The following is a 17,684-nucleotide window of genomic DNA, read 5'->3' on the forward strand; positions in this document are numbered from 1 at the left end:
GAAGAAGATTATTGATTCCGTTTAAGTTTATGGCATTTTATATACAAATGAGTACAAAAGTAACGTTACCAGGTGTGATAGATGTATATATATTCAATAAGTGTTATGTTGCATTTACAGACAAGTGAATCTCGCCAAGAGTGGTCAACAACAGCACCTGTAACCGAGAAAAATGGTAGTTGTACTGATTCTGAGAAAATATATACATCTACATTAACTCTATCAAGATATACAGTGTTTACTGACAATACAGATATAACTGTGAAGTTTCAGTGTGGTGCCATATCAATAACTGGGACAGAAGATCAACTTTTTACACAAACGTCTGCTAATGTTAGATTTGCAGGTACTTTTCTAACGAACTTTCCTAACAATTGAAAGAAGTAATCTGTAACATTCAGTAAAATTGTCTTTTTACACGACCAACACTTAATGGTCAGATGGCGGATTTTCTAAAATGAAGAAATATAAATTTGTAATTTTATGAAAGTATTGTATAAAAACAATCACGTCTGTTATCGATTTGCTCACAATGTTAGTTGTTTACTGGCAGACATGCCACTCTAAACAACATTTACACATAATGTCTTACCACAGCTAGACTTGATTCAGATGGACAGAAAAACGTTTCTCGATGTTAAACTTAATTTTATTACTATTGCGTTTTATTAATAACGCAACAGTGTTACATTTATGCATGAACTCTGTTATAATTTGATTTTACTTTTTAGTCTTCTAAGCATACACATAGATAATATACGTAGTGATTCTAAACATGTTACATTTTGCTTCAGTACGAGTTTCAACAGTGACATTAAAGAATGGGAATTCAGTTTCATCAAATCCATTAGAAGTAAACAACGGGGAACCTCATACATTGACATGTACATCTAGTGTTAGCAGACCAACAGCAACTATCATCTGGTATTTTGGAGGTCAGGGACAGAAAAGAGAAACTACAAATACTTCTAGCTTTACATTCACGCCAGAATATTCGGATAATCAGAAACAAGTTTATTGTATAGCATTCAATTTACAAACAGAAAACCAAGCTGTGTCTTCAAACGTTGTGTCACTGTATGTAAAAGGTATTTCCAATCCTAAAAAGATTCTTTTCATCCCCATCTTTAGAATATACACTATTTTTACTTTTATTTTTGCGTTTAGTTCAGTTTACTTCAGAAACAAATTTGTTGTAAGATTTGCAATGTACAGTATCAAAAAGTGTTTTAGTATTGCTGAACTTAGACAAAAGATTTATAATTGCGCTACTCAATTGTATTACCAAATTGCAAATTGGTTAAGTGCTGCAAAATACTGTCTATGGTAACTTGTATTTTTTTTAAAGTTCTGGCCCCTTACTGTAGAACAATTTTAACTTTCACGCCTATGTGGCCATGACTTGATGTGATATTTAATAAAAAGTATTAGAGACTTTCTGAACTTTCTGAAGGAGAAAACAAGGTGACTGTGTTATAAGAAGATATGAGAAACTAACCCCTGACTCAAATTCTTCTTCATTTATTCATGTATAAGTTTACTTGGGTAAATTATACTTACTTATTTTTGAAATAAAAATAATTTCAGTTGTAATTGTATAGACACCGATATTTTTTATAATACTCCTGTTTTCGAGAAAAATCTTTGCATTACACAGAACGAAAAAGAATATATATATGTGTTTTGAATATACTCACCTACATAATACTGTTTAAATATAAAAATAATCTTGGGTGATCTAACTATAATAACATATTTTACACATTTCAGTGAAGGTAGCTAATGTAACACTAAAGGATGGCAACACTGAATCATCAGGAACACTTGAAGTAACAAATGGTGTATCTAAAATATTAACATGTTCAGCAAGTGAAAGCAGACCTACTGCCACAATTATCTGGTATATCGGAGAAAATGATGAGAAGAAAAGAGAGACTGTTACAATATCTACATTTACATTTACACCAGTTATCTCCGACCATAACAAACAAGTTTATTGTAAAACTTCACAGTCAGGAAATCCAGATGTTTTTTCAAATAGAATAACACTTTATGTTCAAGGTTGTGATTTTCTTCACATTCCTATTGTTGATTTGTCTCAATTTAAGCTTCAAACTGTAAGATATGCTTTCTAAATTCTTATACGACAAACAATTTTTCTTTCAACATTGCAATGTTGTTTTTAAAATAATGTTCTCTTCATATCACAGTCAAATATTGCTTGTGATTAAAAAATGATAATCAATAATGTTGCGCATACAGTGCCAAATAATGCCTTTTTATACTTATATCTCATTGAGCCTAATGGTCATTTATCTAATACTGCTGATTTAGAAATAGTAATGATTCATTTGCAGGGGAAATTGATAATGTTAGTTACCCAAGAAAGCCCACTTAGGTGAAACGACCGCCATGATATGACAATACAATTGTGTTAAAGTCGGCATAAAACCAGAAAAAGTGAACAGCCATGAAAGCTTTCGGAACAAGTTATATAATAACACACCAATATATATATATATATATATATATATATATATATATATATATATATATATATATATAGTTTACCTTTAAATGTATAGAATAAAATTTCTAGTAAGTTAGCTGGAAGGAATATACTTTTATTTTATTCTTTTTGACAGATATTGTTGTCATTTTTTTCCAGTATTAGCTACCACTCCTACAATCACAGATCTTACAACAGAAAAATTAGAAGGAGATCAAATAAAATATCAATGCACTTCCTCTCAAACACGACCTGTTGCTATAGTAACATGGAAGTTAGACACTCGCACACTGACTGATGTACAGAATACAGAACATAGTCATGGGAATGATCTTAAATCTGTTACAAGTATTGTTACATTTACAGCAAATAGAACTGATAACAACAAAACAATTTACTGTGAAACTACAATACCTGGTCAAAGTAATTTAGTGAAGGCTCAAGAAAAAATAACTGTGTATTGTAAGTAGAATGAAAGAAAATAAATATATCAATATTAGTTTTGGTTTGTGTAAGATAAAAAACAAAATGATATGTTCAGTTAAGTTATTATTTGAAAATAATATATGTACACAAAATCATCATTCAGAGCATTATTGCTGTTGTAGAAAATAATATAAAAAGAAACTTCTTTTAAGATACTGCTTTTGTAGTCTAAAGATATTCAGAATTTTCAGACGATAGACTTGTGATTTTGTTGATACTATTTTTTTTAAGATTTAAATATATATCTTTTCCATGAATGCTTAGGTTTTAAATACTGCAGCGGAAACTTCAATGACGGATAACGAATAGTCCAGTGTTTACGACTTTTTTTGGAGTTGATATGGGAAAACTAATAAACCATTGAATTTTTACTTTAAGTTTGCTGAATCGCTGTTTTGTTATTTTTGTGTCTGTTTGACTTTGATAAATAGTATAATTATAATATTTATTTATTATTTTACCATTAATTTTTATTGTTTTATTCATAGGGCCACCAGTGTTACCTGTTATATCAACAAGCAACTTTCCATTTCTAGAAGGTCAGACAGGAAAGAGTATTTATTGTTCCTCATCTGATTATGGTAATCCTACAGCTACAGCAACATGGACCGCACAATATGGATCACCTGATAGTGCTGATACAAGGAAACTAAGGTTTCCTAAACTAACATACCAAGGTGATAGAAGTCCAGTAAAATGTCAGTTGAAGAATTTATTCACGCAGAAGAAAGGTCTTCAGATCCAGTCCATACAAGTTCTATTACAAGTTGAATGTAAGAAAAATATATTTGGCATTAAAAGCACGGAAACGATCACTCTAATATACTTAAACACGAATTCAGAATGTTTCAATGTCAATCCTGCAATTGAATTAAAGCTTGATCCTTACGCAGACTCTCCTTGTTACCAAAGACGATTGAAGTCATTGTCTCTTACGATGCTTTAAAACCCATGTATTTCGATCTATGTTGTTTAAAGAAGAACTGAAATAAATAGAAAAGAAACTAAACTATTGTCGGATGAAATAAAACAATGTCCTCAAGTATGAATATATTTACACAAATTTTACAGATTTTCCAAAAGTACAAATTATGGCGAATGGGAAACAAGTAACTACCATAACGACAAGTGAAGGTGAAACGCTGTCTGTTACATGTAATGCCACTGGAAATCCAACACCAATAGTAAGTTGGGTGGGACAACAGTCTAGTAGTCCTACTTTGTCATTTGATGATATAGATAGAGCAGACCATGGTTACTACACCTGTAGGGCTACATCAACATCATCTCATTATCCCAGTCATAACTTTGCTACTGAGGAAACATTGGCTGTCGTTGTTAACTGTAAGTTGCTATAAATATACTTATGATGACTATTCATTATTTGTTTGGGGTATTGTTATTAATATAAAGTGTTACACCTTGCAAATAGAATATAAGCTACAATGCAAAATAAATTTTATTTAACCCTTTAATTTCTAAATTCGTAGGTGGTAAATTTTTCCACCAGTATCATACTATACCGGCCAGTATGTCTTTGCACTTTGACCAGTCTCTATACCTTTCAAAGCTTAATTTCTGTTTTTGATATCAAAATCTCTTAAACTTTAAATGGATTGTTTCAAATTCAAAGCTTGTCAATCCATTTCTTTAAACAAATCTAGCAGAAGAAGAGCTAAATCAAAAGTTTTGTCAATTAAATAGATCTGTAGTCACCTTTTACAAACTGAATTACTTTAGCGTTTGATAAAATGATGAAGCTCATTGACAGCTTAACATTGTTGTCCTGTGGCATTATGCTCATTTTTTCGTTTTCAAGTTAATTTGAATCAGAATTGTATTTCAAAAGATTGACTTTTGTAATGGTGATTGACCAATAGCTGATAATTACAAATGTTGAGGATAAGATATAAAAAATAACTTAAATAAAACAGATTGCCCAGCATCTTAATTAGATATAACTGTACATGTTATTTCACAAATTGTGTTTCTCCTGTTCTACAAGTCTTCCTAAAATACAGTTACCTCTCCTGGTCAGTATTTTAGGTATTCTACTATTTGATTTATTACTTTCACACTGGTATTCATAAGTCCACAAACGATTGGATAAATCTGAGAACAAGAGACATTTGTCTCGGTTGAAATGTAAGTGGTTACCGCGGTAAAGTCCTTCAACACGTCTTTGAGATCCAAAATATTATCCCACTCGTGATCTTTGAGTAACAAATTGCTATCACTTTTCTTAGTGAACTTATCGTCTAACATAATATCCGTGATAACACGTTTTTGTTCACACAGTCTTTCTAACATGAGATGCGTTGAGTTCCATCTCGTTGGCACATCTTGAATAAGTTCATGTTCAGGTACTTTGAACACTTTCTGTCTATTTCTCATTTCTGCTGTTAAGGTCGTGGAATGTTTAAAGTGTCCAACGAGTTTTCTACTTTTAGCCACTATTTTGCTTACATTTGGTAATTCAAGTGCGGGTTTTACGCACAACTGAAGCGTATGTCCAAAGCAGCCTACATCACCCCAATCCTCGCACTTTTCACTAGCACTTTGCATATTTCTCGCGTTATCATGTACAATTGACCCAATTTTGTTTTCTAATCCGAACTCAGATACACAATCCTTCAGTTTATTTGCGAGATTTTCACCAGTGTGTCTCTCTTGCATTTCGCGAGTCATCAACACGTTAGATTCCATCACCCAGTCATCAGTAAGATGATGTTCAGTAATAGTCATGTAACTGTCAGTAGCATTAGATGTCCATGTATCAGTGGTGAGCGAAACTGATTGAACACTTTCTAGGTTTTTGACAAGAGACTCTCTTTCGTCATCGTATCTCTTCTCAATACGCGATTTTACTGTGTTTCTACTCGGCACTTTGTACTCTGGCACTACTATCTGCATCAGATTAAGAAATCCTTCACTTTCTACTATACTTAAAGGTATATAGTCCTTTACAATCATGTTTGCTATAGCCTGCGTGATTTTTTCACTTTGCGTTTCAGTTATTTTATTTTTCGTGTTCACAAATATGTCCATTGAGTGTTGTTTTTGTGTGTCAGAGATTTTGTTTTCAGAAGGATGCTTTAAGCGTAAATGATTTAGCATGTTTGTAGTACCACCAGTATACGTCATTTCACAGCTACATAATGTACATTTAACAGTCTTGCTATCAGCACAGCGTTTGAAATATTTCCAGGCATTAGATTTTGCAGGCGGCATTTTGACTCTTATGGAAATTTTAATATCTTATTCTAAGCAAAAACTTTATCAAGATATAAAAAGTTAATGATATTTCTGGATTTATATGCTTAAAGAAGAAAAGGGAGTTACTCTCCTTTATTGAGTAAAGAAAAACAACGTATAATTGCGTCTAATTACAACCTTTAATCTAACATTCATAATAACAATCCGGCCCTTTACTGTTTTCAAAACGGTTACCTTAAAACAAGTTTTGGCTACAAACTGTTACACAATTAAAGGTCATTAAATATCATAAGAGGCCGAATGATGTAAGCGACACAGGTGTTCAATCCCATGCGCGTGTCAAACTGTTGATCACTCGTTATGTTTACGATATAATTTTCGCACCTCTTCAAGGATGTTTTTATTTTATTTTACAGGTATTTATGAAGATACAGGTATATCTCCGAATTTCTGAACTAACTGGACACCAATCTCATTAAATCTAAAATAAATAGAAATTTTATTTTTTTTTCCGAGTAATCGAATATCAGTTTTGTTAACCGATATTCGGACGTTCGATCGAGTACTCGGTTAACCGAGTACTCGTTGCCATCCCTAATTTATTTTCCACAAAATGAGATTTTCTTTTCAATATGTAATGCACTAAAGTATATTTACTTTTTTTCCTGTAAATGTTATTTGTATTATTTATGGCAACAATGAAGAATGGTATGCATCTGTTTCGGTGTGAATGGATATATTATTAAAAGGAAACGAGTCATGAGAGATGAGTGCAAATATAGTACAAAAAGGTACATAGTTACTGACAAAACATTCATTAAATCAAGCTTATCATTGACAAATATACCAAACATTCTTTTACTGAGGAAGCTCATATGGCAGGGATATCTAAAGAACCAACTCTACGATTCTGAAGAATCACTTTAAAATTAGACAAATAACGGCCGGATACTCCATTTGCTAACATCTTACTAGAAAAAGGAGCGTGTAAAATGCGCTCGAAAATTACTGAGAACGTTTCCTTAATCTATTACAGTCGCCGTTTTTTATGTTGTGACTGTTGATGGAAGTTGGTTCCACTTTTTGACGCCATTTGCAAGTGTAAACAACACAATTCTGGCCAACAAAAATATTCGTCGACCATATATTGTCGTTGTGGAAATGAATTAAATTAAACTTTCCTGCGCCGAATCCTTCTAACCGTGACAGATAAGAAACAACTTCCCAATACTTCTATACTAATCTTAAAAGAATTAAAATTGCAGATGCTGAAATGAATTGTTTATGTCTTAATTGCTTTTCATACATTTATAGGTAAGGCAACGGGATATAATTGTAACAACTGTCCTAATACATATTCATGTAGTAACATTCAGGCAGTGATTGTATGAATTGTACTTACACTTAGTGCAAAAACGAGAGGTATCAAAATACTTCAATAGATGTTTTCCTCAACAAATATAAGAATGTAGGGTGACTGTAATGAATTGTTTAAATTTTTAACATTGCCATTAACTTATAGGCAAACCAATGGTATGTGATTGCAACAACGGCGCCGTTAATAATGACATTAAAGCAGTGATTGTAGGAGTTGTACTTGGAATAATCATCGTAATAGTCGTGGCATATGCTGGATATGTTACAATACTACTGAAACGAAGAAATGGAAGCACAGGTGGGGTTCTTTTGTTATTCATTTACAATGAAAAAAAAGATGAATATTTGTTTTAAAAGTTTTCTTTCAAAATCATTGTACAATTTTCTCTTTAGAAAGAAGAAATTATGTTTCACGTTTGTTTTCTTTTAATGTCAAAAATATATGTATTTATCTGTTTTACCCTAATTCTCATTTTTTTTATTTTAGCGGAAAATACCATTATCCAGCCGGCTCAGTAAGTTCTCATGTATCTTTGAAGTTCTCTATATATTAAACAATGAATGTCAGTCAGATTGATGCTATTTGGAGTAATAGAAATCGTAATTTCCTGCCCGTTATAACGTTGTTTATGCCTTCATTTTGTTTCTCAAATTGTATGATATAAATCTTTAACAAAATTCAGATCAGCCTATATACATTGATTAGACAAAAGTACAGCAATGCAAAAATGATTTTAAAAAATCAACCATAAAACAAATATTTAACCAATAATCATACTTGTATAGGAATAAAAAAATGATTTGATATACAGAATAAACATCATTAAGGAAAAAGCGAGTATCCAAATATAAATAAATTGATGTATGGTTGTATTTGTACTACAGACGCACTGTGCCTTTATATACTAATATGATGTTCTCAACAAATGATGGTGATGACCAACAGGGAACAGATCCAGATGTAACCGGAGAGTCTCAATATACGTCACTGAAGACTGAACTAAAAGACGATAGACAAACATATGAGCAATTGAAAGTGTAGCAATTAAATGAGAAAAAAAATCAAAGAAAAAATCATGATTTGGGATAACATACAATCCAAGAAAAACCTACAATTAAATTTTAAAGAAAGGCGTACACATCGACAAGAAAATAGTAAATTGAAAGTAAATTTCTATAGAATGAGACAACGGAACGATTACAGATTTAACACTTGTCGTGCAATCTATTTCCAATGCACTGTTATGTGTATATAAACCACATAAATTAATTCTTAGAAACCATTGAGCAATCTTTTGAAAGTAACAACATAATATAGAAACAATTTTAAATTTTTTAAGATATTATCATCACTTTTTTTTGCTGAGTGGTTAATGTTGTTGAAATCAAACCACTTGCACCTCACCGCTATGATCCGATTCGTTCATATATGGTTTTTATCGTGTCCCACGTGGATAACGAGATAGAGGACAATAAGCAATTCTTTTCGAACAGCCCTCGTATTCATTTATTATGGGTTTGAAGTCACTGAAGTATATGGCCACTTTGTTGTCATTGTTAAAGTTTTATATCACATTAGAACTTGTTTATTATTTAAGTTATACCAATACTGTAAAGGTCATATGACTGTTTCTCAGCTTTATTGGTTGAAAAAGAGCCCATATGTCCTTCTGTACATTATTGTAGTCACAAGCAAACACTAAAAAAATCTACACATAATGATATTCTTTGCACAATACATTGAAGCTGCATGCTTCCAGATGAGCCAAAATATTTTAAGAAAGTAAAACTTGAGAAAAATGTACAAAGATTTTAGAAAAGTAAAGGATCTTACAGTCAAGTAATGAGTTACATGTTATGTGCTATCATGAACTGATTTTGCAGTATTCATCACCATATTTCTACTGTGTTACTTTCACAGATTGGGCTAAATTTGCTTATTTTGACCACATTTTTGGTAATTCAAATGGCTTGCAAGTGCTATATGCAATGTGTAAATTATTTTCTTTGTTCATTTCACAATACATATATTGTTTTTTAAATAAAAAAATGTATTTTTACAATTTTCATGAAAATTAGCATTAATGTAGAGAATTGCTGCTTTAATGTTTGATTTAACTAAACTCTGAATTTTTAAAAGAATCTATTATATACTGAACTATTGTGATAATGGTGATATTAACCATGATGACAGAAAGGAAAACATTGTATAAGATTTAAAATAGTTTCAAACTATTTAAATTTATCAGAAGAATTCATAATACTGGGTTATAAGACTTAGTTTATAAGGATGTTAAAATTGGAAGCTATTGAGCTGGAACAAGTATAGATCTCAATGACCATCAGATGTTTTAATTTATGTATTTGTAACCCTTTTCCCTGATAGATCCAAAAATGAACAGCCTTTGCCACCAGTATAGCGCCAGACCAGCCGGGACATACATGTATGTGTAGTCTGATAAGGTTCTTTACTGTTAGTTGTTTGACTTCAAAATTTCATTTTGATATCACTAAAATTGATAATGAACAGTCCCAAAATGGAAGCTTGACAAATTCATTTATGAAATTCAACAGGGTAAGGGTTAAAGGTGAACAACTCTTTTCCTGCTGCTGTTACCTCTCTTTATATTTGTTATTTACAAGGGAGAAAATTGATTGTTATAATTTTTATATTCAGTCTCTATTAGATTTGTCTTTTTATGTTAAGAATGACATATATGTTATATAAGAAATACTTTCAGTGTGTGCATGTTTGTACTTTTTCCTGTTGCAATAACAGATGTGATTTTTTTCTCACACAGAAATCCATACATTAATATATAATTTTTCCTTTCTATGAGTATTTTTTAGACCAATATTTATATGTTGATTTAACAATCATGAATATGGTATGTGTTTTTTTAAGAGATTTTTGTAGAACTAGAAAAAAATTGTGAAAGAATTTATCTTTCAATTTCATTTTTAGAGTACAATATTTTTTAGGTGTTTAAGAACTAGATTTATAGGTTGATCAACATTATGGTAGATATACATTGTTGCTTAGAAAAGGATTTTACTTGCTCAACCTCAAACTGTAGCGAGCTATTATTGATATTACTATGGTGTAAGCTTTTATGTTTGACAGGGTTTTTTTTCTCTTGGGTAGAGCTGTGAACTTGTATACAGCCGCTTCTGTATTAGGCCTTAATGCTTTTGCTTTCTACTTACTAATATACTGCCTTAAGAAATGCTAGATTAAGGTTTTATCTGCATCTTCATTTGTCATATATCAACATAGGGTATTTACTTAAAACTTCAAACACTCTTCTGGGGCCTTAATTGTATATCACTAACCAAGACCCATACCTGTAGCTTGGGTTGTAACTGACTTGTACACTGAAGAACTAATAGTAATCCTGGTTAAGGTTTTTGCTTTAAAGTTCTATCTCTTGAAGATGTTTCTTTTGTTACTTCCAACAAACTTTAGGATCATAGTTATAGATTCATGTCCCAAAATCATAACTGTACATTGGATTTTTACTGAATTATTACCCATTGTGAACTTGAAAAGTCATTCATTACTATTTTTCACCAAGAAGATTTAAGAATAGTAAAAGGTCATGTTGGTGTGACAGGTTTTGTTTTATTTTCTATATTATGCATTTTTTATTTACATGTACATTTGTATTTCTTTTTCTCACATTTTTGCTATGACATACTGTATTTGTTTGATCTGTGTGACTTACTGAAATATTTCTGCCTATATTAAAGACATCTCTACATTATAATGTATAAATTCTTTGTCTTTAAATTATTTATTTATCTTATGTTGATGATAACTTTTGTTATGTATTTACATTGTATTCTCATGACTATTTTTTTTAAACTGTATGCTTTACTTGAGACAGGTTTGTAAGCTTTTTTAATTTTTAAAATGGTTTTGCTTTTAACTGACCAATAAAATTTTAACATCTTTGTTTTTTAAATAACAAAATAACCAATCAGGTTTCAATACAAAATAAGGTAACATAAAAACATAAAATTTATAACAACTATCATCATTGGTCAGTTAAAAGCAAAACCATTTTTAAAAATATTGTAAAAAAAAAAAATTGAACAGTTAAATTTTGAATTTCCAAGTAATAACATTGTGGCTTTCCACTAAAACTAAGTGTAACTGTTTTTAATGTCAATTTGTTAACGCCAGAATAACCTGTGTATATGTTATAAATTATTTGTGGTATTTCACTAAAAAAACATTAAAATATAAAACGGAACATTGTGTTAAGATTCAATCCACCTATAGAACTATAAAATGTAGCGCATAATACTATACTACGAAACACGTGAAATTGATAAAGCTAAAAGTGTTTGTTGATAATAACAGTTAAGGGGGCAGGGGACATATTCGAATGATGGCCCCGGTCAAATTTTTTAATAACTCAGACATGGTGTTTTGAAGGTACTGATAACTTCTGATATTTCTCTGTCATTGTAATTCTTTTTTGTTTGTGTGTAGGAAATGAGATATATTTTTGGGTTTTTACCCGAAACTAAGCATTTTGGTAGCTTTGTATGTATTTCTGACTCTCCGAATGGAGGTGAAAAAGTTAAAAATCAAGCTTTGACAGTTGGCGCCAAACAAGTAAGAAATTTCAGATAAATTTTGTGAAAAATCTAAACGTATGACAGACACTTTATTTGTCATTTCTGAAAATGCCATAGCTTGCACTGCGTGTTACTGATATTTTTATAGGAATCGGGCGGATTCTGGAGTATGCTGCACCTTCATGAAGATTGCCCATATTGGTATATTTTAGGTGTGATTTTGGCTGGGTGGGGGTAAATATAAATTGCTGTCAGTCATTTTTTGAAGTAGCAATGCATGCAAACTATTATTTTCTTCAATGTATGTCAAATATCATTGAATAATGTTGTGCAACTGGTTATCTGCCTGTGAAACAGATTTTGAAATATTTGGAATTGTGTTTCTGGTCACACTGAAATACAAAAATTTTCATTTTTAGGTCCCCTGCCCCCTAACAAGTAGAGAAACTGATAGCGAACAGCATGGATCCTGATCAGACTGCGCGGATGCAAATGCATTACGTTGGTTTTGTCATGCCGCGGCTCAAATACTTCTAAACAACAACAACAATCACTATAGGTTTAGGTCGTTGTATTTTACAGAATTATAACATTTCAAGAACAAGCATTATCTAGTCTATTGCAAGAAACATCTGCTGGAATGAGGGCTGTCTCGAATTTCGGCGGAGTCCTGATGAAATCAACTGAAAATATCTGAAAACGAAGAAAGAACTGTGTAAAAATAAAACAGGACATAAAGAGGGTGGATGGGACGGGAAAATGTATGCTTTCTTCTGTCATTTTAACATTCTGTCAAATACAAGTCTCGAGTGAAGACACATATACACCCTAATATACCGTACACATACGTAAAAATCGTTCAAAACTATAAAAGAATGTGCAACAGAGTAAATCGAATTAACGATAAATCATTTGCTATAGATAAAGAAAGATACCCAAAAATACGTATTGTTAGCAACGAAACAATTTCAGGTAATTTTGAGCTCGTTTCCTAATTTCAGCATCTTCGGTACCGTTAAAAAAGGTGATTTTTTATTGTTGTTGTTCAAAATATCACAAGTTAAAAACAAATGAAGGGATTTCGGTAATACACAAAGACAACCATCACCAACAATTCAAATATCAACCCAATTTGTCTATTCTTGAAAATGTTTCAGGTGCCCAAACTAGCCAGGTCGAAGACACATTTGCTGCAAACGTAATTTTGAGCGACGATGATGTCAAACTCCTCACAGCGGTTACGTCACGCTTTGCTACTTCTAATCCTGCTGTAAGGGGAGATGACTGCGTAGGAGATTGCGATGATGTAACAAACCGTTGTCTATTTTTACAATGCACGATTTTCTCGCATCATTATACACGAGAAAATCGTGCGCAGGCAGCAGGCGTAAAAGTAATAAAACTTCTGTTAAAGGTACATTAAGCCTCAGAAATAAATACGATTATTTGTTTACATGTTTTAATTATTAATTAATTCAGAGCATTTTAGATGTTTAATGCAATAACATGTTGAAAACCATGTTGAATGTTAACTATTTTGTCATAACATAGCCAAACGTACGCAAGTCAGTGACAACGTAAACTACAAAAAAACTAAATTACTGTAATTTGACTAATGGCTAAACAGCAGAAGGATGAGTTCAACTATATGGCCAGTGAATGAGTTCGGAAATTTGAACTGAACTCAAATTTAGCTTTCAAGAATTAAAATTATAGAATTTTATGGGTTTAATGGGTATTGAACATTACAATCACCTATTATTTTTGGCTTATAGTCCATCAATTTTGTACACAAATTAATGCCGTTGTTGTTGTTGTTGTTTTTCTAAAAGGACGAATCGCTATCCATTACAATATTTTGTTATAATGACTTAAAAAGCCATGTCGGATGAAAATCCAAAATCATTTTACCATAAAATCGTTCAATCCATTACATGAACGGTTGGTATTAAACAAGTCTTCCAAAATCCCAGGTAATTAACATATAAATAATGACCAATGAGCAAGTTTTGCTGGACTTAGATATAGAATAACAAAATCGCCTTTTTATATCGTAATCGCCTTTTCGTGTTGTCGCTAGCGACAACACGATAAAGCGCCAAACGGTCGCGCAGTCGTCTTGTCGTCCTGCCTCTAGCGAAGCACGCCAAACAGCGCGTTGTCGTGCTGCGCGGTGTCGCGATGTCGCCCTGTTGCTTGGCTTAAAGGTCAATCCTTCGATTTGAACCGAGCGACAATGTGACATCGCGACAACACGCCCCGTTTGGCGTACATCGTTAGTGACTGGGCGACAAGACGAAAGTCTGACAACGTGCCGTTTGGCGCTTTGTCCTGTTGTCGCTAGCGCCAACACGACGCACAAAAGCGTTCCAAATCAGCCACCATAGTTTTACCCCTGGTAGGATAAAAACACACACAGACCGACAGCGATATATATTTTAAACGGGCTGTTATGTAATCCGTGAATAAATCTGATAAAACATGTATATGATGAAGTAAGCTCGAGTTTTCACATTGTTGGAGAGAAAATCTCGAGAAGTTTTCTCTCCATACATATAACCCCACTCGTTTTCTAAAAATGAACATTCGTGTTTGATTTTTTATTGGGGGATGGGGAAAGGCGGTCGCAGATAGGGTAACCGCATTTCCGCTGTAACTACATGTATCATCCATTCGTAGATTGCTACAAAACAATGTTAAGTCGCCTTGCACGAAATTCACGTTCTGAAAAACTTTTTTTTTGTGTTTCTTGGAATAACTTAACATACAGTATTTTTGTATGGAAGTCAAACTACTGCTTTGTTTACATTTTGCTACTTTAATGACAAATGATTCAACATTCAGCGCTACTTTCGTCAGTCGTGTAATAATCATCAGACATGCTGTATTAAAACATGTATGCCCTTCTAAATAAGGCAATAAATGAGCCGCGTCATGACAAAATCCGCGCAGTCTGATCAGGATCCATGCTGTTCGCAATTAGTTTCTGTACTTGTAATAGGGTTGGTAAGAGAACAGCATGGATCCTGATCAGACTGCGCGGATGCGCAGGCTGGTCTTGATCCATGCTGGTCGCAAACCCATTATGTTGGTTTTGTCATGATGCGGCTCAAATATTCGTTTCTGAGTCATAATGTGTCTTTAAGAAAATACTGGGTTGTGTAAAAAAAATTTGACAATTCGGCCGTTTTGTCCGGGAATCATGAAATTGTGCCGTTTGCACGGAAATCACGGAATTTCGCTTTACGTTTTTAAATAGAATGTGTGTATTTTGTGTGTATTTTGTGGGGAAAGTATTTCCCTGTATAATGCACGGATTTAATGAACTCCATGAAGCGCGCACAATAATTTGGGTTTTCATTTCAACACGCAAACAAAATAACGGATTAAACTTGAAAAATCTGACTGGATTTGGACAACTGATGCACGCAAGTTACCAATTTTGTTATTTTATCTGTAATGACCATTTTATTTTAAGGAATGTATTTAATATGTCACATGTAAAGTCTTGTTTGCTTCTTTCAGTGTAGTCCTAATTATAAGACCTATACGTAACCTATTTCATATTTATCATTCATTAATCTGATATTTTACATTTTTCATTTTCCATGTTACGTTAGGTCTTAACAGATCTTTGCAAAATCGTGTAGCAAAAAAAATGACATTAGACATCGATTTAGATCTAATGAATTTAAACAATTAAAACAGCCTGTATTTACATTAATTTTGACCTATTTATAAACAAAACTAAAAAATAAATACCTTTTAACAAAATAATTTAACTGTCACATCCGAAAAGTCATGATTAAATCCTCTCATTTAATTAAATTCCTTGTACAGCCGATATACAAATGGCCGCCATAAAGTGCGAGAAATCTGATTGGCTAATACAAATGCAAGCGTTTAAATGAGTCCAGAAGTTTCTAACGGAATATTTTTTTAACGAAATAATTGCCCATGCACCGTCAGTGTGTTCGAATATATTTTTCCGTTCAAAAAATTGGAATCAATCTGTAAAACGCTTTACTTAACCAGTATGGCCGATGAGCGAAATAGACTGATATTTCTATTTTATTTTTAATTGGTAAGTACATTGTTTGAAAGTTTTTGTTAATGATAGACCATGCAATTGAAAGAACAGAAGAAAAGCTTTTGAATAAAGCTTGAAAGGCAAGCCAACAGACATTTTTTTAATTTTTCAAAATGCTACGCGTTTATGAGCAATAACTATTAGACGTCAGGCTTGACCAACATAAAACTATAACAAGCCTGTAACGTCTAATCTATTGGACTACTTTCAGTGTAATAACGGAAGAAATCATTGTCAAATCACTACATATAATCACGGATCTTAATTGTAATATATATCCGTGATATACTTGGTCGCGATAGTGTATATATGTAATCTTTTGTGTTGCGGCCGGATAATATACGAAGGGGGTGGGATGGTTTGATCAATTATTTTTTAAATGTTATATGTGATTTTGTCAGGCTAACACATCGTAACTTTACACGCGCGGTTTTTACCTTACGTGGATGTTTGCTGATATTTGATTATGAATTGTCTCCCACCTTTGTAAACAAAAAATGTGTTTCTTGTTTTTTTGTGTATTCCACTAAAATGTAAACATGTGATTAGGTATTTAAGTTATTATATGAAGGGGGTGGGATGGTTTGATCAATTATTTTTTAAATGTTATATGCGATTTTGGTCAGGCTAACACATCGTAACTTTACACGCGCGATTTTTACCTTACGTGGATGTTTGCTAATATTTGATTATGAATTGTCTCCAACCTATGTACACTAAAAATATGTTTCTTGTTTATTTTGTGTATTCTGCTAAAATGTAAAAAGTGATTTTGGTCAGGTCAACGCGTCGATTTTCAAGTTGTCTCCCACCTATGTAAACTAAAAATGTGTTTCTTGTTTATTTTGTGTATTCCACTAAAATGTAAACATGTGATAAGGTATTTTAATTATTAAACGAAGGGGGTGGGATGGTTTGATCAATTATTGTTTAAATGTTAAAAGCGATTTTGGTCAGGCTTACGCATCGTAACTTACGCGTCCTCTAAAATGTTAAAATATGTTGCGTTATTTTACGCGTTATTTTATGTAACTATACACGCGCGATTTTTACTGAATGCGGCGGTGTTTTGCTTAAAAAACATACTTTAAATTATCTTGGCCATAAAGTGTCCTATAATATTTGGTATCTATTGTTTAATTGTTGATATTTCACACATAAATTTTGGGTTTCTTGTTCTTTTGTTTGACTTCTGTTAAAATGTTATTATATCCATGAATATTTGATGTAATGTATTATACTTTATAATACTCGGGTATTTGGAAATAAAGATGGCAGTTGTTTCTTTTGGAGTGGCATGATCAACGGAGCATTGGGTACAATTCATATTGTGTATATGACATTGTCAGTCTGAGTTCAGGTACTTTCTTTCATTGAATATTTCAATTAGTAATTGATATTATTTTAAAGTTGTTTTTT

At 32.2% G+C, this 17,684-nt stretch overlaps 2 protein-coding genes across 2 annotated transcripts; one reads left to right on the plus strand and one right to left on the minus strand.

Annotated features, from left to right (window-relative positions):
* Positions 1-120: 120 nt before the first annotated feature.
* Positions 121-10,433, plus strand: LOC132758089 (roundabout homolog 1-like; the record flags this gene model as incomplete). The annotated part of the gene is made up of 9 exons (XM_060749602.1): positions 121-346; positions 795-1,088; positions 1,771-2,011; positions 2,646-2,971; positions 3,484-3,768; positions 4,067-4,339; positions 7,734-7,886; positions 8,076-8,103; positions 8,474-10,433. Coding segments are annotated over 9 exons (1,983 nt in total), but the record flags the coding sequence as incomplete, so codon positions are not given.
* Positions 5,030-6,805, minus strand: LOC132758090 (zinc finger BED domain-containing protein 4-like). The gene has a single exon (XM_060749603.1). The coding sequence runs from the start codon at positions 6,224-6,226 to the stop codon at positions 5,030-5,032; it is 1,197 nt and encodes a 398-aa protein (XP_060605586.1). The 5' UTR covers positions 6,227-6,805.
* Positions 10,434-17,684: the final 7,251 nt, after the last annotated feature.

The sequence above is a fragment of the Ruditapes philippinarum genome, unplaced genomic scaffold (genome assembly GCF_026571515.1).
Source record: "Ruditapes philippinarum isolate M1 unplaced genomic scaffold, ASM2657151v2 ctg4892_1_1_1_1, whole genome shotgun sequence".
Taxonomy (NCBI): Eukaryota; Metazoa; Mollusca; class Bivalvia; order Venerida; family Veneridae; genus Ruditapes; species Ruditapes philippinarum.